The sequence below is a fragment of the Tiliqua scincoides genome, chromosome 1 (genome assembly GCF_035046505.1).
Source record: "Tiliqua scincoides isolate rTilSci1 chromosome 1, rTilSci1.hap2, whole genome shotgun sequence".
Taxonomy (NCBI): domain Eukaryota; kingdom Metazoa; phylum Chordata; class Lepidosauria; order Squamata; family Scincidae; genus Tiliqua; species Tiliqua scincoides.
In genome coordinates this window covers 54,535,876-54,559,805 of record NC_089821.1, presented here as the reverse complement: position 1 = coordinate 54,559,805, position 23,930 = coordinate 54,535,876, and the positions used below count along the sequence as shown (strand labels likewise).

General features: G+C 43.3%; 1 protein-coding gene across 2 annotated transcripts in view; it reads left to right on the top strand.

Moving 5' to 3' along the window:
• KCNQ1 (potassium voltage-gated channel subfamily Q member 1) overlaps window positions 1–19,927 on the top strand; it is a 386,395-nt gene extending 366,468 nt beyond the window's left edge. For both annotated transcript variants that reach the window (XM_066609964.1, XM_066609959.1), the window contains one exon: window positions 14,726–19,927. In XM_066609964.1, the coding sequence (XP_066466061.1) occupies window positions 14,726–14,923 (198 nt within the window). In that variant the 3' untranslated portion in view covers window positions 14,924–19,927. The remainder of the gene's footprint in view (window positions 1–14,725) is intronic.
• Window positions 19,928–23,930: the final 4,003 nt, after the last annotated feature.

The following is a 23,930-nucleotide window of genomic DNA, read 5'->3' as shown; positions in this document are numbered from 1 at the left end:
TAAATGTGGGACCAAACTAAGGGAAGCAGTTTGTTCTTCCTGTTAACCCTGTAACCTGATAAGAGAAATCCCCAGCAGTTGACTATAGTACATTAAATACAAGCACTCAGTAGAACTTCCGAGACACAGAGCTACAGAGGTTTAAACTGTGTATGGTTAACTAAACACACAGCATAGATTGACAAAGAGGAACACAAACACTGTGTTTTAAGGAGTCATTAGGTGATATTTAGTTAGCCTCTCCTTTTCCAAGGATTTCAGGTGTTTCTCTCCTCAGAATGAAGTAGTTTAAGCTTGCAGATGGTAAATGGCCCAAGGTCATGGGCAGCCCAGTCCTAAGCCTGGGCAGTGCTGCGTCCTCACACACTGTCTGGTCAACGGCTGTCACAAATGTGCTATGAGGCATGTTGCGGCGGGCACCAGATGAGCTGTGCTGGTGGGGAGGCTTGAGCCACTCAGTGCTGGGCTCCCCTGTCAGTGGCAGGAACAGCTAGTGTGATGCACGGTAAGCTCCCTGCCAAGCCAGAGGGAGGAGTTTTCTGGGTGGGAGGAAGGCAGGAAGGGGGTGAAACTGGGCAGAGGGAGGGCTGGACAGAAGGCAGATCAGGCTGGGGAGGGGGATGGCAGCAGGAACATCCCTATTCCCTGAATCTCATCCCCCTCCTGAGCCTCAGAGCCCAACAAAGATCTCCTCACCTATTAAATAGCAAGCACAGCTTTGAGTAGACCTATTGGTCCTGCTGGAGCTCTACACAGGGTAAGGGAACCGATGTTCCCTTACCCAAGGAGTCCTCTAGTGGCTGCTCTGGCCCTGGAAGATGCAGCTGTGGTCATTTCAGCACTGCTGTACCGTGCCGCTCCAGGGCAGCGTAGGATTGGGCCCTTAGTGAGCCTCGTGGCAGGGTAAAGAACTGAACCCAATTTTCCCCAGTCTGTCCAACATGCTATCCAACTGTCTCTGAAGCTGAAGTTCTCCACGTAAGTCCTGTCTCCTGAGCTAGATTCGTGATTACTCAATTCACTCCTAGAAGTTATCACTTGAAATTTCTTCAGTGAACAGCTATGGAGCCATGAATAGCCATGAAGAGGAATTTTTGGATCAATAGTATTCCATTAATTGCGTTATGCCAATTTTCACTGAAGCAAATTCATGCCAGAATCACATTTTCGGTAGTATTGCAAGCATTGCATATACTGTGGGATGTGAAAAGGGCCTCGGGCCGTACAAAGGTGTAAATAGACTTTTTTAAGGCATACAAAGTAAGCCTTCTTCATTTACTTTCGCTAGAAAATAGCGAGATGTGAACATAAGCAGTGCTGAACCGAACTGACGTGATACATGGCATGTTTGCTTTAAAAGACGGAACCATCTCAAGTCTGGTTTGAATTAAGAAATATGTGTGTGAGATGGGGGTGAGGGGGAGCCATTGTCTTAGCCAGCATCTAATAAAATAACTATTTGAGAAGAGAGAGAAAGTCTGCCTTGTAACAGCATAGCTGTTAAATGCATCAGATGAAAAAAAAATGTATTTATAGCACTAGAGACCCACAAGTGGTTTATCTCTCTCTCTTTTTTTTAAGTCCTTTTTAATAATAATAATAAAAAAAAAGTCTTGGCATCTTCAGGACATACTATGATGAACCAGAACAGCTACTCAACGGTGAAATTATCAGCAGGCGCAGGCAGGGGGTTATTAGTCATAGCCTTAGTATCACACTGGAATGAGAGCCAAGGATTCAAGAAGTGTAGCAGTCCGCTTTGGAAGCAACCCAATTTTTTAGTGTGCGTGTGTGTGTGTGCGCGCGTGCGCACGCGTGAGTGAGTTTGTTGAGAGGCTTTTTAGAGGTTCTTTTATTCCTGCTGGAGTCATTCTCTTTTTTTAACCCTAAGCAGCCCACTGCACTCAGTTCAGAGTTGAGAGGAGTCCGCTGTTTGCTGCAAGACATTCTGCTATGAAAGAAAAGCAAATGGTATCACATAGTTACAGACTAATGATTTTATTGACATGAAGGGAGGGAATGGGGGAGAACCCCTCACTCAGCTGGATCTCTCAGGAGATTCATGTGAGTCTGCTGAGAAGGCAACTGCACCTGGAGTTTGCTTTTGTCTCCAGCGAAGGGTCATTTGGTCCTTGGCACAGAGAACTGCAGCACGTAGCACTACAGCCCCAGAGAGCAACTTGAGAGAAAGATGAGATCCAGCAGTGTCAGGGCACACAAGTCCTCAACCTGGAATCATTGCTGTGACGTGACAGTCTTGGGAAATGTCAACTGTTTTCTCTGTGTATATGCAGGTAGGAATAGAGGTGATGGGGATGAGGTAGGGGGAATGGCAGGTACCTGTTGCCCTCTGGGACCCCATGCTAACAGTAGTATGTTTATGTGCACATAGCACTGTGCTCCTGGCAAGGAGCCATAGCACTGGCAAGGAGCTCCATGGAACTCCTTGCCACAGGATGTGGTGCTGGCGTCTAGCCTAGACGCTTTTAAAAGGGGATTGGACAAGTTTCTGGAGGAAAAATCCATTATGGGTTTCAAGCCATGATGCGTATGCGCAACCTCCTGATTTTAGAGTTGGGTTATGTCAGAATGCCAGATGCAAGGGAGGGCACCAGGATGAGGTCTCTTGTTATCTGGTGTGCTCCCTGCGGCATTTGGTGGGCCGCTGTGAGATCCAGGAAGCTGGACTAGGTGGGCCTATGGCCTGATCCAGTGGGGCTGTTCTTATGTTCTTATGTTCTTAGAGTGCAACAACCACCCATCACATCAGCTATATGGATGAGCAGGGGACTGCAGCAGCCAGACTGAAGATCAGACATATTGCATAGATTCAGTAGATCTCTGAATCGAAGGGCTGTGAAAATGGATCCTCACTATTGCTGCCGACAAGGGGTGATCTGAAGTAACTACTGCTCAAACAAGTGGTCAGGAATAGTGATCAGGAGAAACAGATATATAACGGGGTGTGTTATAAATGCATGTGTGCATTTTAGTGTCATCTTATATGAAATATCAGCTGCTAAGAACAGCATAAGAGGCACTTTTTCTAATGTTAATCTCCTCGGAGCACACTTAATACATCTTCTGAGTATAAATGTTTCAGTTGAAAGCGTTAAGAATAATCTCTGGCCTTTCTGTTTTTTTTCCACTACTGGTTATATCTAGAAACTGTTCAGCCAGAAACTATAGATGTTGGACAGTATGTTCACTTGAGAATTCCCATATGTTTTTGGTAATGTTTGATTTATCTACAGCAAGATTCAGCCGCTAGTTGTAATTACTTGAGAGCTCTCTGAAATGGGAGATTAATTCCCTAAGTGCCATGTTCTTCGGAGCATTTTGCACAGTACTGTAATCCTACCATGGTGTGTCTCAGGATTTGGGGGAAGAAGAATCCAGCAAAGTTTCAGAATATCTCCCTTACCTGAAAGCTAAATCATGTCTTGGTGTATCTTTGTCATCTCCCTCTCCCAAGTATCAAGATTGCTGAGAAGATTAGTGGTTCTGAAGTAAACCTGAATCGGGATCCTACCTCCAAATTAGTTGGCTTTGTATGGATAGACCCCCTACACACGTTTTGCATGTTACAACATTTCTGTATCTATGTAATGGATTTGTACCCGCCTTGCCTCGTTAAAACAAGCCCAAGTGCCTGACAACATCAGTAGCACGTTAAAATAACAGTGTAATAAATAGATGTCAGCCTTTTGAGGGGTGGGACCTCTCTTGGCTGGGTTTGATTATTCTCTGGCCCATTTCTCTTTAGTCTAACACTGGCGGCAGCAACAGGAGAAACTGGAGGGGGGGTTGTGTGGTTTATTCTGTTTCTCTAGTCCTTCCTGATGAACCTGCTGCTCTCTGCTGCATCTCTACACTCCACAGAAGCTACAGAGGCCTGGTAAATATCACCTCTATCTTCAGGGTGCCTGGTATGCACAAAACCAGCAGCACTTAGTCCACTAGCTGATGGGCCAAGGCCAGGCTGGTCTTCCCCATGCCACAGTGCTATTCCTGGGATACAGAGGGACCATCTTGGCAAGGGCCTGCAGCCCAATGACAGAGACCAGAGGATGTCAACCTCCACATCTGCAGTTTCTGGACAACATGTCTGTACATATAGCCACAACTAGGCCAGTTGTACTCGTTTCCCACCACATGGAGATGGCCGTGACTTTGCCATTGGAAATCACATGAGCAGCAGATTCATGCTTCCCTTAAGTCAGCCATAGTTGTGAAGCAGGGGTCCTAGTGCTCTTGACAGGGAATAGCCCAGGCACCTAGTTGACTGGACTATGCACTACCATGGGCCACACCTTGATCATGTCCACTCCTTCTTCATCCATATAACTACATTTGGTATATGCTGATATGGCATTATCAGCAACCCTAATATCTGCTATTCCTTCCTATTATCAGGTTCCCCAAACCTCAGCCAATTTGCTTTGTCTGTGCTTTGCAGTTGGCTTCATGTCCCCTGAGTTTTGCCTAATTGTCTACTCTTGTTGGATGATCTCCATCTTAATTCTAAACATGGAAGCAAAGCTGGCTTCCCTGGTATACTCTTCTTGTGCTTGAACTGAGTATCCTTAGCTGAAAAGTTAGCCCAATCTTATTTATCTGAATCACAGTAATTCATAATAATTGGTGACTCTGGTAATGTAAGTCATCAGCCAGAAGTATGCTTCTATGAATCTTGGGCACTTCTGCATTTTAGACATGTTGCTTTGGAGAGGTGTCAGGAGAAATATTATCACCATAGGACCAGATTCTATTCCGCTCTACTCCCCTTGGGTCAGTGCAGTGGGATGGAACACATGAACATCTGAAGCTGCTTTATGTACAGTCAGAACATTTGTCCATCATTTGTCAATCCTAACCAACTTTCTAGCACTGACATAGCTGTGCCAATGTGGCATGCAGTGGGGAGGCAGTCAAGGGGGCCTCCTCAAGGTAAAGGCATGTTTATTACCTTACCTTGGGGCTGCATTGCGTCTAAGTCAGTGCTCAGAAGTTGGTTAGGATTGTGCCCTATGTCAATAATGACTACACTGATTGGTGAAGTTATCTGGGATCTGAGATGGGGTGGTGGTGCCTTTTCCATCCCTACTGGGAGATGCCAGAGATTAAATGTGGAATCTTCTGCATACAAAGCAGCCCCTCCTCTGTTTCGCAGTTTACTTTCATACCAAAACATGATCATTCTGCTGCAGTTGAAGATATGACCCATTGAATTAGGGACTAAAAGGCAGTAGTGCTCAGATGTGTGCCTTTTGTGAGTCACAACTTATCGCAGTTGGCAAATGCTTATCCTAACATCCCTGTGTCTTAAGGCACGTTGCTAGAAGAAAAGAGTTTATTGATTTGGTGCACAGAAACACTCTTTTTGAAGATTATTTTGCTTTAAAACATTGTGAGATGCTACCAAATGGCTATAACAAAATAATGCCTGTTACAGCTTCAAATAATCTCATTGTGTCAAAATTGCAAGTCCCTTTTGTATGACACATACAACTTCCAAAAAATTGCTCTCTAGCATTTTACATGAAAGAAGCAAATCAGTTTGAATTATTCTTGTATTTTATGACTCTGGTTCGCTGGTTTTACTAAAAGGCTCAGAGCTGTCCAGAGGAGCTGACATTACTGTGGAGTCAGCACTTTTTTCTGCCTGCTTTGCTTTTATTACACTTCTGGCATCGTAGCTAATTTTCTAATCAAGTAAATGTGTGTGAAAGCCTGATTCATAGGGAAACGTAAGGTACACTAAATACAATTTAATCTAATCTAGGAAATATGGCACTCTTTCTCTTTCTGCAGTGTTTGCCAGAACAGACTAATTCTTTTCTGCATTTTATAGTATTTGCCGGTGCACCTCTTATAGCCCAGTCCTATCCCCAAACAGTCCATAGCATGCAGTCCACATGCTGCATACTGGGAGTGAGGGGACCAGGCAGCCTAGGAGAAGTAAATCAATATTTTTTATACATACCTCTCCGTAGACCACCTAGCCATCAATGGGTCTCCCCACACCCAAACCAGCACTTTTGCTGGCACATATCTGAAAAGAGTCAGGGGACAGGTCCAGGCTGCTGGTATGTACTGCTGCTGCCAAAATCCCCTCCCCTCCCCTCCCCTCTCTGAACAATCCATGGTCTGCCACAGCGTTACTTGCACCAGCGCAGCCTCGGTGGGCTATTGGCTGGCACATGGAACCTCTGGCTGTTTGCACTGACAGCTCTAGGGCACCTGACGGAGTCATGCCTTTCATGCTGCTGTAAGTGGAGTTATCACAGCAGATCGCAGGTTCTGTTGCCAATAGGCCCAGGGTAGGATTTTGCCGCTAATTAATTGTGTAACACTGTGCGGTAACCAAATGAATAAGTGGTGGACAGAAACATGCGGCATGCTAAGTTCAGAAGAGCATTGTTTTTGTTGTGGTAAAAGTTACCTAAAGTTCTGAAGTGTTGTACAGATGAAGAAATTGATCATAGCATCAGCTCTCATAGACCCGAAGTTCCGTCCTCAGGATGTGATGCATCTGGCAAAGTCTGCTCTTGTCTAATTGAGCTCATATAAAGTACATTTGTTTAAGACGTCATTTTTTGCTGTTTCTCAGGGCCAAACTACACATTACCCATAGCCACGTGTATCTTTTCGCTGCCATTTCTTTAATTGAAAGCATATTTTTTCAGTTTTCCAATATGTTATTTCCTTGCCTTCAACACACTCTTGCTGCTCTTCACCCCAGCATAGTGTCTCTCCTAGTGACTTCTGGTGTTTCTTCTGTATTTTTTGTGTCCTTTTGGGACAGGTGACCATTTATTTGATTTTCTCTAAACTGCTTTGTGAAAAGTGGTATATAAATACTCCGTAATATACCATCGTTGATGGTTATTTCTCTTCCTGAAGATCAAGTCTTGTAGTCTGTTTCTTGCATTGCTTTTTTTATTTTTTTCACTATGCAAATGATTTTTTCAGTACAAGTAACCATTTGTATTCCATTCCATTAGTGTTTCATGTTACACCACCTAGTATTTTGGTTACAATCCTTTCATTGCTTATCTTGGAGTTAGTGGTTTGAGGATTGTAGTTGTTGCCTTGTATGGGGAGGGGGCAGCTGCAATTTATCCTCTAGCACCTCGTATTTTTGTGGCCTCTATATCTGCTTCCCCAGTAAGTGTCCAAATCATTTGACAAAAACAGTATTCTGTTTCTGATGAAAAATATTCAAGCTGCATCTGAAATTATCCAGGTTTGTTGACATTCTGCTCAGACTTTTTATCTTTTACTGTCCTGAATGATACTTGGACGATAACCAGACATGGATAGATTGAATCCACTCAATCTATATTTCTAGAGGTTTGAGTACCTCTTGTGGCTTTCGTGGGGGAGTGGGGGTGGATGAGTTCCCTAATTATACACTCAGGCCTAGAATTGGTTGGCGCTAATTTTGAACGAGGGGCATATTTTGAATTGAAGGGTCAGCAACCTCTGCTAACTTGCTCAGAGCAAGACATGAAGAACTGCTGAAACCTTTTAGTCCTTGTCATCAACAACAGAGGCTTTGGCAGAGTTCTGTCCTTGCGCACCTACCCTGACAGAGCCTATGGATGCTGTTCACACATGGACCAAGAGGTGCAGATAAAGCGGCATGTTCTGCCTGTTGTTGCTCATATTGGGAGGAAGAGATTAAAGAACCCCTTTATTGTGTGTTAGCTTGTTTGTAGAGGAGAAAGCAGCCCAGATATATCACCAGGTGGGACTTGGGGAAGTGCAGGAAGTCAAACTGAGCCCTTATGCCTCCAGTTGCCGAAACTGAAGCTGAGACACAGGCCTACAAAATTGAGGGTCAGAAAAGTTTTTCCCAAACTTTCTGGTGGTTTGATATGGCATCCATTTCACCCTATCACATCTAGTTTTGGAGATATAGTATAGCTTCATTAGTGAATGGTTCAAGCAGCTTCCTCATGAGGAAGCCATGGTGTAGGCTTCCTCATGAGGAAGCTGCTTGAACCATTCACTGATGAGACTATATTGTATGTCCAAAACTAGACGTGCTAGGACAAAATGGATGCCATTTTTGGAATCGGCACCCCAAATATACCCAGGATGTATATGTTATGTGTAATGTTTAAGGAAGCAAAATGTGTATTGGCCTGTGTTATTTCTGTCTTTGGTCTTTAGCTTGTGTATTTTGTCATGCCTGCAACTTTTTTCGCATCTGACTGTGGAGTCTCTGCCATTTTCGGTTCCTAATCAGTAGAAATTAGACAAAGTCAAATCAGGGCATGAGAGCTTGAGGTGCCCTCACAGTGTATTGTCCACAGCATCCATTTGGAGATAAAAGGCATCCTTTCCTGTGTGAGTGGGCAAGAAATTAGTAGGGCTATTATTCTGCCCTCCTTTATCTAAAGTGCCAGCCAGCACAGCTGAGGAGAAGAGAGGGGCAAAGTATTTCATGCCAAGTAAATCCTGGTACAGATTTTTCTCCCATGCTCTCTTATCCCTTAAGAACAAAGAAAGGCAACAGGGGCTAAATGTACTCTCCATACTGCTATTCAGTTTCTTAGGGACCACAAATCCCTTGTTGCTGGGATTGTGAACAGTCCACTCTTCCCAACAGACAGGCAGGGCTCAATTCAATTTCCCAATTACCAGCATTTGTTTTGAGATTGTAGATCATATCCAACGAGGTCAGTTCCTGACTCATGCCAGCTTTTACTCTGGCATTGCAACTATTTGCTCCAGGCCGGTAGCTCCACATTTTAAAAGGGTGCACACTCAAGCAGAATGAGGCAGCAAATCAAATAGATCTGGTGCCGTATATAGATATGCTCATTCTACATCTCAGCTTCTGAATTCTGTTGATTTAAGTTTTCTCCATTCCTGGCATATTTTTAAAAAATCTTCATAAATAGCAGTTTCTCCAATATGTTTTTTCCTTGTCTTCAATACCTTGTATTGCAGCCTAATCTCAGCCTTTGGTATTAGTAATGTACCAAAGTTCAAATCTTGGTGCAGTACTAACTCACAGGGTTGTTGTGTAAGGTTAAAATGGCAGTGGGGAGGGGAGAATCTCATACACAACTCTGAGCTCCTTAAAGAAGGGTTAAATGAACAGAAATAAAAATAATGTCATGTTTCAAGCATGTTGAAACATGCCAGGGCTTTCTTCACCCTCTGAGAAGTGTGAACTGATGGTTGAACCAGAGTTTTTCTTTCCTCAGCACAAGTCCAGTGCTGCATACAGTGCCCAGGCTTCATTTTTCTGAGTCAAATACAAATTTGTAACATGCCCTTTGCCCACTGAAGGACAAACACCTGAAGGACTTACTTGTGTTGATCAGCTTCCTTTAAGTTCCCTTTGTCTTAATCCCTTACAGCAGGGCTTTTCAAACTGAAATGTCGCAACACCCCAGCCTGTGAGCCCTGGCCACTTTCCCCTTAAAGGGCAGGGGCAGGGGGAAGGATCCCCAGGATCGAGTCACTAAGGGGGCAGCAGGGACTGACATTTACTTACCAATCCCTGCAGCAGCTTCCTGGAGGGTGCGGGGAGCCCCGCGCGAGGGTCTGCAGGGCTCCCCAGGTCTTGAAAAGTGAAATTGCAGTGATCGCACTCCACTTCCAGTTTTGCGGAAGTGGAGCACAGTCACTGTGCTTTTACTTTTCAAGACCTGGGGAGCCCTGCAGACCCTCGCGCGGGGCTCCCCGCACCCCCCAGGAAGCTGCTGCAGGGACTGGTGAGTGCATCCCAGTCCCTGTAGCCCCCTGAGCGACACAATCCTGGGGATCATGTCGCTGCCTCCCCCCCAACCCCTGCAAGAACTTACTGCAGTTCAAACTCTCCCTTGGAGTTTAAAAACCACTGCCTTGCAGCTTTGGCTGCCTCTTTTGTATTCATAGGCAGGCATGGATGTATGACACATACTTAGATTAATTATACACATGACAGAAACTCTTTAGAACCTGAACCCTATCCCAAGGGTCTTGTCTCCTATGCACTCTGGAGACCAGGGGCCTTATTCACTATGAATTTTGTCAGCCGCACTGGCTTCCACTGTCCCTGGGGATTTTATGCCTTTTCTTGTAGAGGTGCTTGTCCCTCCTTCCTGCCACCAGCCAGCTGTCATGCTCACTTGGAAGAACATGACATGTAAGGAGGCAAACATCTCTGTCTACATATCCTAGAATGTTCTATAACAGCTGTGCACAAAGTGCCGACCACTGCACATTGGGAATGCATTCTCTGGCACGACTGTCATTTTGCATTCCAGAGCACCGCACAACTGCCAGTCCCGAGATCAGAATGATGTGACTCTCTGGCTTGTCGCGTCTTTGTGGAGATTCGGTCAAAATGCTTGTTGGCGCATTGCACCATAGATGCGACGGCCAGAGCACTGCATCATCCTGATCTCAGGACTGGCAGTCACGCAGCGCTCCAGAACAAAGCGTTCTGGTCTCAGGAGGGATGGATTCAGCTGAACACCAAATCTGGCCCTCAGGTTGGGGTTCACCCAGCCCTGTTCTATAGAAACCATCTCACGTACACTCACTGACTATCAGGGTTGGCCCAACGTGATCTGCTGCCCCCAACCCACTGCGTGATCTGCTGCTTCCTTCCCCAGGCAGAAGGTGGCAGTCCAGCCCTTACCTCCTTCACATACTATCATTTTCAATAAAACAGGAAGTGTGGAGCGTGCTGAGAGCACCTGTTTTATTTAAAGGGACTGCACAAAGTGAGTGGATGACTGACTTCCACATTATTTTTTCAGGTGCAGGGAGCAGCAATCCTTGCCTTGCTTCTTCATCACACAGTCCCTTCAAACAAATCAGGAAGTACATTTCCAAATTTATTGGAAGGACCAAGCTGAGGGAATAGGGAACCAGCTTTATACAGTTTCATCTGCAGTGGGCTGGAAGGAGGCAAAGGCAGGACCATGAGAGAGGGATGAAGGAGATAATTTGTACCCAGGCTCAGGGTCAAAAATGGGGCCCAGGAGCCAAAGAAGGGGCCCCAGAAAATTCTGGGATCTTATATTTTACCATCTCACCCAGACTCACTGCCCACACGGGATGCTAGGGGCACTACCAAGGATATGCAGTGGTGGCTGCTGCCATAAGCCATTTGTGTCAGGCTGAGGCAGTGGCGTCACTAGGATTCGCGTCACCCGGTGTGGGAGGCCTGTGCGTCACCCTATGCAGTGGGCGGGGCAACACCCCAGGTGGTGGGCATGGTGATGTACCATTATCCCACCCCCACTGGTTTTTTGGCTGTATATTTTGTTATAACACAGATATTTCGATGTGGGTTGTTTCTTTGCATTCTGCATGAAATTACGCATTGATTGATATATAACATGATGGTATTATTCCTCCAAAGTCTGATTTTAGTGATTTTGAAAAATTGTAGAGTCTCTCACACACACCTATGTCAACTTACTAACACCTTATTGCAGCAGTTCTCAAACGTTTAGCACCGGGACCCACTTTTTAGAATGACAGTCTGTCCAGGACCCATTGGAAGTGAAGTCATGACAAAAGTGACATCATCAAGCAAATTAAAATAATAATTAGAAATAATTAAAATAAAAGAAATAATTAAATAAGGGGGAGCCAGTCCTGTTCCACCAGATGAATCTACTCTGAAGTAAGTCCTGTTGTGGTCAATAGGAAAGTATGGGTAGAATTGCAGCCTTTGAGCTCAAGCCTAGGCATGTCTACTCAGAAGTAAGTCCCATAGTGGTCAATGGAGCTTACTCTGTAGTCTGCCTGCAATAACACCCCCCAAAAAAGAATCAGTGAGATTTCCAGCCCTCCCTAGTGCCCAGTTTAAAGTTCTTCTATTTCACAAGCATCAAGATAAAGATCATCCTGGCTTTACAAGTGCAAAATAGAAAACATTCCCCTTACCAGTTCAAGCCTCTTTTTTGTCCTTTTTAGTGGGGTGGGGGGGAGGCTGCCTTCTGGAACATTTGTTGCACTCCAGCTCTATCGGATTGGGACCATTCTGGTGTCCTCACATTCCCCTTTGCCTGGCCAGACTACCAGCCAAGGCACGTCTGCCTACTTGCGAATAAATGCACCCATGAGGCTGCTTTGCTTTCCATAGGGCTCAACAGACTCGCAGCTGGGAGGGACCTCCTTCTCAGGTGTTTTCGGGGGCTGCTTTCATTGGATCAGGATCATTCTGACATTGTTTGGAGTCTTCTCTGCCTGCCCTTTCTGATGGACTAAAGCACATTCGCCTACTTGCGAGTAAACACAACCACGTAGCTTCGTTTCAAGTTCAATAGACTCGCAGCTGGGAGGGAGGGACCTTCTTGGGTGTTTTTTGGAGGCTGCATTCATTGGATTGGGACCGTCCGGGTGTCGTTGGATTCCTCTCAGCCTGCCCTTTCCGGCTGACTATGGCAGGTACGCCTACTCACGAGTAAACACGCGATATGGCTCACTTTCCATAGGGCTCCATGCATTTTTTCTTTCCGGTTTTTTGGCCATAACTTTTGAAGTAAAGGAGCAATTTCACTCTGGTTTTTTGCATTGCATTCCGCTGGAGATCCCACATCCAACGGTGTATGGTATGATGAGGTAGCTCCTAATGCCACAATTTTAGCTCTTAATCTCCCCAGGGCGCGTCACCCCCCGGAGCATCACCCAGTGTGACCCGCACCCCCCCGCACCTCCCTAGCGATGCCACTGGGCTGAGGAATACCAAATCTGGGAGGAAAGTGGGCTGCTAGAGTAGCTCTTTGGCTTGTGGATTTGCTTACCATGAAGGAGCTCAGGGACAGAGCTGTTGGACTACTGCTGCTGCAGAAATAAGTTCTGGCACACCCGGGACATATTCCATTCTAGTGTTAGCCTAAATACAATGATTCTAATTTCTTGCAATGATTTTCTATATTTAAAAGATTTTAGAGAGACTTAGGAGTATGATTGGTTTTCTGTATTCTGTTGTTTTTTCCCCTCCTGTATCTAGCTGCCAATGCCATGTGGGTGGTTAGACCTAGGTTCAAAAGTCTTTTCCAGCTGTCTCTACCCTCCTCCATCCTGTTCTGCCCCTCTCCAGCCCTATTCTGCTCGCCCCGTCACCACCCTCCCCTGCTCTGTTTCAGCCCTCTCCCTTTGCAAAGGGGTCCAAAAGAAACTTTATACCCCCGATAAAATTTCTCACAGAAGCCCTGGGAAACGGCAGACTAAGGGTGAAGAACACCCTGAGTCTCCTACTCCACTGGCCAGTTGACACAAGCCACATCATCCGCTGCATAGATAGGCCAAACACCTTCTCTCTGCATATACTCTCTGACATATACTCATCTAGGGGAGGGTCTGGGTCAGTTCATTGTTCAGAATGTTCCTTTTCTGTTCAACATTTTTTCTGACTAACTTGGACTAATTCCAAAAGACCAAGACGTACTCTAGAAACAGGGTAATGATTTTGCACATATTTCCTACAATTCAATCTCATTTTTTTTCCTCATGGTAATGCGTTTATAGCCCAGGCCATGTCATTCTTGGCCTGGGTAATATATCCCTGTTCTCCCTGCCCCCATGCTTGGACCCTGGCCTTACACAAGTCCTGAGCAGAGGGTGGGCTAGCTGTGTATTATGCCACTTTCTCTTGTACTGCAATGGAAGGGTCACAGTTTGGCTTGACATGAGGTGGAAAGAATGGTGGTTGGGACACCAACTCTCTCATAGACCTCTCATAGAGTAAGTGCACTTACTCTAAAAGATGTTAAGGTTATAAGAGATGGAACCTTGGCTTTCCCCAGGTGTGAGCAGGGTGCACAGAACAGCATACACAGCAGAGTCCTTTAAATGCAGCAGTTGTATTATAGAGCAAGGGTTTTCACAAGTAGAGTAGTCAGTAAACAGTCCAAGTCATATACGATGAGCAGTCAGTCCAGTATTAACAAATCCAAATCAGCTTTCCACAATACACAGTCAAAGTTCAGTCCACAGTCAGTAACAACATATACATACATAAATCCAGCCTCCACAGTCTCAGGCAGCAGTTCAACAATTGTCTCCTACTACTGCACTGGAGGTTCATCAGACTAACCCTTAAGTAGTCTGAATAGCCAATCAGTGTAGGCTAAGTTACACCCAGGGTGTGGTAGTCACAGGTGCTGGTTGATTCAGCTGACTCAGCAGCCTGCACCTGTCCCTGAACCAATTTGTTAGTTGTGTCTCTGGCTTTCACAGAGCACAAGAGTCCAATCCAATGCTGATATAGCTGTGACAAAGGGGCGCGTGCTGCACACTGCAATATAGGGGCAGTCAGGGAGGCTTCCTCAAGGTAAGAGAACATTTGTTTCCTTACCTCAGGGCTGCGTTGCGGCTTCATCGGTGCTGGAAAGTTAGTTAGGATTGGGCTGTTAAGTTTATTCCACTACATACACAATATAACCTGTAAGATTGTGCCTTATTGTGATGTTTTTTCCAGGGTGACACAGAGCATGTTTTTGAAAGTCATTCTTATGCAGCAGCGTTTTTTAGCAACTGGTTATATTTGTACCACACTATCGCAAATATTTGTATATCTCTATGAGGGGATAGGGAAGTTGATCTCCACATCAGAGACCCAGGAAGTGACAAGTCGCATGTGGAATATACCTGTGGTAATTCTGGAAAGAAAAAAAATCTTTTAATACCTGTCTGGAAATGCACCCTCTTTCATTCTCAAATTCTGATCCTGAGCTGCCACTTTTATTTGTCTTTGTAGGTAGTCCAAATGGACCAGAAGCTGAACCTCATCACAGACCTGCTACAGCACCTGGTTTCTGGCCAGCAAGGAAACCAAGACAGCAGCAAATCATCTCATCGGAATGATGTTAACTCTGGCCTCTTTCTCTCCAGTAACACCCTCCCTACTTATGAGCAGCTGACAGTTCCAGGGAGAACCCAAGATGATGTTTCCTGATGCAACAGTTTCTTTCATTTTAATCAACACTGGATGTTTTGAATCTTGATGGGGAATGGGGACAAATTCAAGCTCATAATCAGCCATACAAGAATTAAGCATATCTACTAAAGCAATGTTAGTAACTCAGGCGCGTTCTTCCAAACACAATCACTCAGACAACCATGAAACCTTAAAGCCCTGCACTGTGGTGGTGTTCTTTTTTTTAATGTGGTATATTTATGTTCTACTTTTTATTGTTTGTGAATGCAATCTGTCATTACACTGAAAGACCAAAAAGGATAGCTGGTAATAATACAGACAAACAATCAACAGATGAATGTGCCCAGTCTATCACGTACTGCTGCTGCAGGCAAGGTGCTGAAGTCCTGCACAATCACTGCTGACGTGGTTGGAAAGCTCAGCCTCGGCTCTGCTTGGTTGATTGCACCCTCTGGATCTTCAATAATGACGATACTTGAACTTAGATGGTCATGTGTGTCTTCTGTTCATGACTCTACTGATACCAATATAGCTTTACTAGTTAGATTGTAAAGGACAATAATGTGTGTTGGTTGTACTATATAAACATACCACTGCCATTCCAGAAAATGGCAAAAGCACGCATTGAGTGATTTTTCCGGTGTTCATTTTTAGCCTGTTACATAAATCTAAGATAATGATTAGATTTTTTTAACTGTTTTTCTTCAGGGAAGAACTAGTGCTTTAGCCGAGAACAGTAATGTTTGTAAAGGAAAGCAAGATGGATGTTTTGTAAGATAGTGTGATTTCAATAAAGTATTGCATAGGAAAAATTGTTTTTAAAAAATGAAACTGCTGCCAAAGAATGTATATATAGTATTTATCACAACCATCTGACTATGCTTGTCCTGAAGGAGCTTTGAAAATTCATTGCTTTTTATATTGTTTTTAGCTCTTGTTTCTTTTGTAACGTACTGTAATAAGCACAGGTCTAGAGTAACTGGATCTTATTGGTCAAGGGCTTGAAACTCCTAGTTGCAGAAAACACAGCAATATGGACAGTATGAAGATGCACTGCTAGCCAAATGTGCAGTCACTTCTGTATGTGGTTGGCGTAACTCTTCATAATGTCAGGAGCTTAGCATGTGCTTCTCCCTGGGCTAAGAAACAGAAGCACGACTAGTTGAATGTAGAAGTGTATTTACCTGGCTGGGCTTCTCCGTAACCCTGCATACTGTTCTATGCTTTCTTTGTTCTACAAGCCCAGCTCTGTCAATATAAAAGTCAGGAAAATGTATCACATGTAGGATTACACCAAGGGCTATCCATATTCCTTATGCAGTACCATCACCCTCTGCAATGCTGATTCTGGAAATTGGCTCTCCATCTCACTTTTTATTTATTTTTTAAGGCAAATACTAGCCACCCACCCGCTCCAGGAAAAGAATGTTAATAGGGATGATCTGCACATGCAACAGGAGTTCACCTGGCAGCTCATTGGCAGATGGCAATGGCAGAATGGGAGAGAAGGAGCAAAAGCTCTTACCAGCGTGTAGGCAGTTGGTAATGGAAGCATGTGGGCCTCTGCATCAACACCGTTTCAAGATGCAGCTGCTGAGTGGACAGCAGCACGTAACATGGGCCCACACTGGGCCCTGCTACCAGTTCAGAGGCCATGTTCGTGGACAGTGCTGAAATGGCAACCCCCATTCCACTGCCTCATGGAGCCTTTGGTAAGGGAATCGGGTCCCCCTCCCCCATTCAACAGCAAAGGAAGTTTATCAGCAGCACAAGACTCTGTTGTGTACATGTTAAAGACATAGGGCTGGTTCACACATAGACAATCATCGTTTGCTGACTGCAGCATAAAACAGTGACTTGCATGTGTGAACAAACTATTACAGATCAGAATCACAGATAGCATTTCCATCCTGCCTCATGCCATCTCAGAAATAATGCTTTTCAGTAGAATTAGTTCACACCTTCAGCTGTGAGTCATCAGTGGCTGAGTAATAAAGTAATGTACATATATCTGTCAACCAGCCATCAGAAATCAAAGGATACTAGTTGAATAAGAGGGGTTTCGACATAGTTTGAGGTAAACCCCAGAGGCTATGTGAATTGGCATTGTACAAATATCTCAATGTTTCAACTGAGTCATTCACTGAACTTAAAAAAAAAATAATTCTCTTTAATGAGCATAGTTGCACATTTTGGCTTTCTGTTGCAAGGAATGAAACTTCCTGTCACTTAATTTTCATTTTTATTCTTATTTATTTAATTTTCTGATGCAGAATACAAGTACCCCAGAGTATTGCACTTAAATATACGGTACCATATCAAGTTTAGCAGGGACTTGACCCCACCAAGGGAACTACAGGTTGGAGTAGGGAAGGACAGGGATATCCCTGGCAATCCCATTGGAAAGCAGTCTACATAGTCTCCTTAATTCTCTGTCTACATAGGCCTTCTTCCCCTTGAAAATACCGCTACTGAGTGTGAAGGCTGGGTGCAGTACTGTACAAAGACTAGAACTCAGGTCCTCCTGCTTTCCTTCAACAGTGGCTATAATCATGTTATGTCTTCTTGGTCACAGTGTGATGCTCTATTCTAGAGTAGCAGGTTGTGTCCAGTGGACCAGGAAGCTATCATATGAGAATACCAATATTATGCAGGAGGAGGAGGGAACATTGCATGTCCTGGTTCACCAGCAGTCCTTTACCTTTATTGATGGCACATTGGGCCGCCACCCAGTTAAGTATCAGTATGCCTCTGATTCAAAGGTCCATTTTGGATAAAGACCTGATAGTACCAACTTCTTGGCTTGTGACAGTCAGTAGACAGTCACATTAACCTAAAGTGAGATACAGACTGAATGCATGCTGCTGGCCCAAAGTTGACTAGTGTAGAGGCTGTGGCATAATGCTAATCCTCTTCAAACATCATTCCTTTCTCGGTGCTCTGGAAAAAGAAAATTATCCCTTTGTTCTCTAAAGGCTATGTATTATATTTTAGCAGCCCACTCACTGCAAAGTCTGATATAGAAACATGTCTCCATTCAGCCACCAATAACTGCAGTTTTTAAAAAATGTTATTGATACCTCAGATGTTAAAATACTGGGGTGTATAGACAATATTGTCTATCAGCTAAAACTATAAACTTGTGAAGTGGATACTAGGGACTTCATATCATAAAAGCCCATTGTCCATGTTTCATTGACTTAGACCTGAACATGAGCACATTCTATTTATTCATGTTTATACTACTGAAATGATATTCTCCCTTTGCCAGACTGCGACTGTATTCTGTTGGCTTTCTAAAGTTACTGCACAACGTAGACTTCCTGCAACATTCATTTCCACATAAGAGAAAAGATAAAATCAAATTATGTGCAAGAGCCTGGCAGGGTAACTCCTTCCTAGTCAAATAGATGCCACTAAAGTTTTCCCATTAGGACGCTAGCAGTGCATTCTTGTCAAAATAGCCAGCAATGTGACACCCCAACCAAATCTGTTTCAAAGTAATGTCATGCCCTAAAATGTTTTTTAAATAGTCATTTGATATGGTGGTGGTGGTGAGGATGATATAAATCAGTGGTTCTCAAACTTTTAGGGAGTTTTACTCCTCTAAGTAAGTCATTGTTGGGGTGGGTGCAGGGAGCAATGTGATCCTCAGGAACACATCACTAAGGGGGAGCAAGGGGGATGCTTTCACTTAGTTGCACTCACTATGGACTGCTCCAGGAGATGCTGGGAGTCCTGTGCAGCCCCTGCAGGGCTCCCCAAGGCTTAGAATCTTCAAACTACAGAATTGCAAAGCACCTCCTGGAAACCGCAAGTCCCCACCCAGTACTGGTATTCAGAGGCGTCTGAACTTAGTGGTTCCATTTTGCAATCATGAGCAATAGTTAGAGGTGTGTGTTGTTTTTTTTGCTGATAACAAAATAAAAACACATAACACCGCTTTCTGTGCTTCTCATTTTTGTAAACCCAAAATCTGTGAAAATATAAAACCATTCTCTCTCTACATGCAAGTGGCTGTATCTTCTGACACTATACCATCTATATCACCTACCTAGTATACTTTTAAAGAGATTGCAATTTATAATTATAATTTATAGAAATGCGCCCTTGGAATAAAAAAATATCATACTACTTTCTGCACTTCTAACTTTGGAAAACACTGAAATCCGAGAAAAAATAAAACCATTTTCACCCATGTCTAGCAATAGTTTATCCCAGTGGTTCTCAAACTTTTTAGCACCAGGATCTACTTTTAGGAATGACAGTCTGTTGGGACCAACTGGAAGAGATGACATCATTCTGGAAGTGATGTCATACCCAGAAGTGACATCATCAAGCAGGAAAATTTGGAAAAACCCCTATATGAAAAAATCAAATCAATTAATTAAATTAAAAGTTTACAATAAGTTTTAAAAAATTAAAAATAAAGAGGAACCTTCCTAACCCTCCCAAGCAGTTGCTGACCTGTTTAAAAAAAAATTACCCAAACATTCCAAAGGCTGCAATCCTATCCACACGTACCCAGTAGTAAGCCCTTCTTACTGACATTGTTAAAAGCATATACATAATAAATAGATAAAAGTACAAAACTGTAACATTTCCACAAATGCAATCACACATCATGGTAGCATCAAGTCTAATATACTGAAAATAAAATACACATTGAAATGAATGGGGACCCATCTGAAATTAGTTTGAGACTCACCTAGTGGGTCCCAACCCACAGTTTAAGAAACACTAATCTATCCTCTTTGTGTTTGTCTAACCCTTTTTTAATGCCATTCAGTAGTAGGCATTACCACATCATGTAGCAAAAACATATGCGTCAGGATTTAAGCCCACAGCTCAGTGCGGGTTCCGCAGCCAAGTGTTAAGCTGAACCCATGATTACTCAACCTCCTAACATGGTTCATAAAAGGTCTGGTTCTTTTCAGTGGGGCTTGCTATGGGTGGATTGTGCCTTGTACATCAGCTCTGCCTCATCCTCTGCCATTCTTAAAAGACCCTAATTCTACTGCTGGACACCTTGCCTCACAATAAGGCCACTGGAGTTTGCAAAGTCTGCTTCATAGCTTGAGCTCTCTAAGTTTTATTTTTAACATTTCATTCTCTTTCTCTCTGGATTGCAAAGCATATCATCCTGTGTCTCATTAAACTGAATGTGGAGTATTTTGAAAATTTCTCACTCTTCCTGTACAGTAGTCGCATTTTTTAAAAGTGTGGAAACTTTCTAAAATAATAGTAAACAGGAATTACTCGGGGGCATTATATTTTATGGGAAATCTGTTATCTAAAGAGAACTGTTACGATTTTGAATCTTTTTTAAAAAATGATGCTCACTATTGTAATTTGAGGTTGTTAATTTCCTAATAAAAATACAGGACAGGAATTATATGGTTTTTTTATTTGGTCTGAACTTCACTAGTTTGATATGGCACCAGCTTTGCATTTCAAGGGTGTGCCTTAATGGGATAAAGCGGATCATTTTCACTTTGGGTAGGAGACCCTGATCTCTATCATACAATATAAGTAGCAAAGGAAAGGACTGTGGAGAATTCACTTTAAAAGTGCAGCTAGAAAACTGAAACTTCTGTGAGTTGCAATCCCACGTACAATTCACACTTTTAAAGGGAGTGGGAGCCCCAGAAGGGTAGCAGGCAGGGACTGGTGGCATAGGAGGAAGCAACATCCTTTGAGTGTCCTACTCGACATCAGAGAACCAAATCAAGTCCATTACATAAGTCCTACCTGCAACAGTGCTACATTTTGCTTAAAAAAATAGGCTGACTTTCAAGACAGAATGGAGAGTTTGTGCACCCTTGCTAGACAGATTACTTTACAAATCCGTATCAGAGAGTGCTATGCACTGTAAAAATTTGAAGCAAGGTTGCTGCTTCAACCTGTCCTTCCATATCATCTTGAGGGTCACACAGTCTTACTGCAATCCCACCACCTATTATATATGAGCAGTGGCGTATCTAAGGGGGTTCAGGGGGTAGCAGTTGCACCGGGCAATATGTTTTTTGGGGGGGGCAACAACCTGAGTTTGACATTACTGGCCAAAATTGTGAAAAAAAATTGGTGTATGCAAATAATACCATCATGTTATATATCATTGGAAAGGTAATTTAATGCAGAATGCAATGAAACAAACCTCATTGGAATATCTGTATTCCATCAAACATTATGGCCAATTAACCCGAAAATGAAAACACAACTGCCTTACGGAACAACAATGGATTTCCTTAATTCAAACTGACTTATGAGACTGATTGTGCTCATAGCCAATGAGATGTTATTATGATATAGCATGGAACCAGTAAGGTGTTAATATGAGTCAGCTCTCATTTTCATGTATCATAATGTAGTTTCCCTTGCTAACTGGATAAAGAGGCACTTTTTCAAGTGATGCTCCTCTTATATTTAGGTAGGGGGAGAATAACAGTTCCTCTTCACCCCAGCAGTGTCTTTAACCAATAAGGGGCGCACTTTTATTTATTTAGGCTGCAATCCTAACCACACTTTCCTGAGAGTAAGCCCCATTGAACAAAATAGGACTTACTTCTGAGTAGACTTGGTTAGGATTGTGCCCTTACTTAACTAATTAAATTTGAATTTGTCATGGGGGGGCTTTTTTGACCCCAGGTAGCAGATAGATGCCTTAGCTATGCCACTGGCTTGGGGGAAGCATCAGAGCAAGTGGGTGGCAAGCTTCTGAGGGGAGGAGGCAGATTTTCATGTTTTTGAAAGCCTGGGTATGACATCACTTCCAGGGCATCATTTTGAGCTTGCACCAGGCTACATGTTCATTAACTATGCCACTGTATATGAGACATGTAAAAGTCAAAGCATTGTGGTTACCTTTCTGTTATTCGCAAACATTTATGTTGAAATTGGCTCACGCAAACTATATAACTTTTTTTTAAGGCAGGCTATGTTTGATTGCATCACTTTTGCTTCCTTTACTTAATTTTCCTTTTCACTTCTGTTTGACCTTTTCCATCAGGCTGTTTGGAGAGAGAAGCACATATTGTTGGGCCAAGATGACCCTGAAAAAGGCAAAATGCCACCTCTGGTCTCCTTAATTAACCAGACAGGAACTACTGGCATAGGAAGAAATAAAATTAATAAGCCAAGCTCTTTTTGGAATTGTTGACATAATTCTAGTTCAGTATGTTCCAGAGTTCAAAGCTAACAGTTACTATGCACTATCAAGAAAAAAGAACTGATTTGCAATTAAATGCCACTGCCCAAAGCAGATAAGATCTATATACCTATTTTCAAATTAAAGAGAGATTTTATCACTTAGGGCACAATCCTGACCTCTTATGTCAGTGCTTTCCAGCACAGACATAAGGGCAATGCAGCTTTGAGGTAAGGGAAGAAACATTCCCTTACTTTGAGGAGGCCTCTGTGAATGCCACCCAACTGCAGGATGCAGCACATGCCCCATTGGCACTGCTATGCCAGTGCTGGAAAGCACTGACATAAGGGGTTAGGATTGCGCCCTTAGAAAGATAAATGAAGTGTCGGATTAAAGCACAGAACATGTAGAATTGCAGGGAAATAGTGGTGTCGCTCTTTATCCATGAACTTAGATAAATTCAGTAAAAGAAAACTGCAGTAAGTGCACATGGCAGTTTTCGAAACCTCTACTGCTACTAGCTACAAGGTCTTTGACTTTAGTATAGTGAAATGAGATCTCCATAGTCAACAGCTCAGCTGCTGCATGCAGCAGAATGTTTATGAATATTTCAACTGCTCAGAAATAAAAAAAAAAACAATTACACTCACAGCATAGAGGAGAGATGGGGCTGCTTCTTATTGGTCAGATGAGGATACAGACAAGAAGGAACTATTAAAGTACAGATCATCCCTTGTTATCCACTGGGGTTCCATTCTAGTGGATAAAAAAAATCTGTGGATAAAAAAACCTTGGAAAAATAGATTTAAAGACCCACTTCCAGGTTTCTTGACCCTCCATTGCTCCTAATGGAATAAGCTTGTGCCTTAACAGGGGTTTGATTCTGAAACTCCCTGCTGATACCATAAAATGTTTTAAATAAAAGCAGTTTTTAAAAAATAAAAAGTATGTCCCTTTTCAATTGTGGTTTAAAATCAGCTTTTCTTACTGTTATAGAGAGGCAGTCAGCAACTAGAAATGCAAAGGTTCCCCTGGCTCAGCTGAAAAATGGAGTGACCACTTGTTTGACTGTCTCTCTACAACAGTAAAAGCAGTTTTATGAACTGTGATTTTAAAGGCATGCATTTTTCCCCTTCTCCAGGGGTCAGCACATTCCTTCTCATTTGCAGTGGCCATTCGTGTTGAGTCAAATCCGTGTATAAAAATTCCGTGTATAACAAGGTTAGACCCGTATTGGTCAACAGTTAGACTCTGTGTGTACAGAAATTTTATGTGAATGGCTTAACATAAGAACATAAGAACAGCCCCACTGGATCAGGCCATAGGCCCATCTAGTCCAGCTTCCTGTATCTCACAGCGGCCCACCAAATGCCCCAGGGAGCACACCAGATAACAAGAGACCTCATCCTGGTGCCCTCCCTTGCATATGGCATTCTGACATAACCCATTTCTAAAATCAGGAGGTTGCGCATACACATCATGGCTTGTACCCCATAATGGATTTTTCCTCCAAAAACTTGTCCAATCCCCTTTTAAAGGCGTCTAGGGTAGACGCCAGCACCACATCATGTGGCAAGGAGTTCCACAGACCGACCACACGCTGAGTAAAGAAATATTTTCTTTTGTCTGTCCTAACCCGCCCAACACTCAATTTTAGTGGATGCCCCTGGTTCTGGTATTATGTGAGAATGTAAAGAGCATCTCCCTATCCACTCTGTCCATCCCCTGCATAATTTTGTATGTCTCAATCATGTAAAATTATGTGTACATGGGGATGATATGCATGAGAATGAATGGAGAAAACAACATAGAAAATGTTACATGCAAAAATAACATCTACAAATTATCATGAGACTCCACTTGTATCCATATAATTCT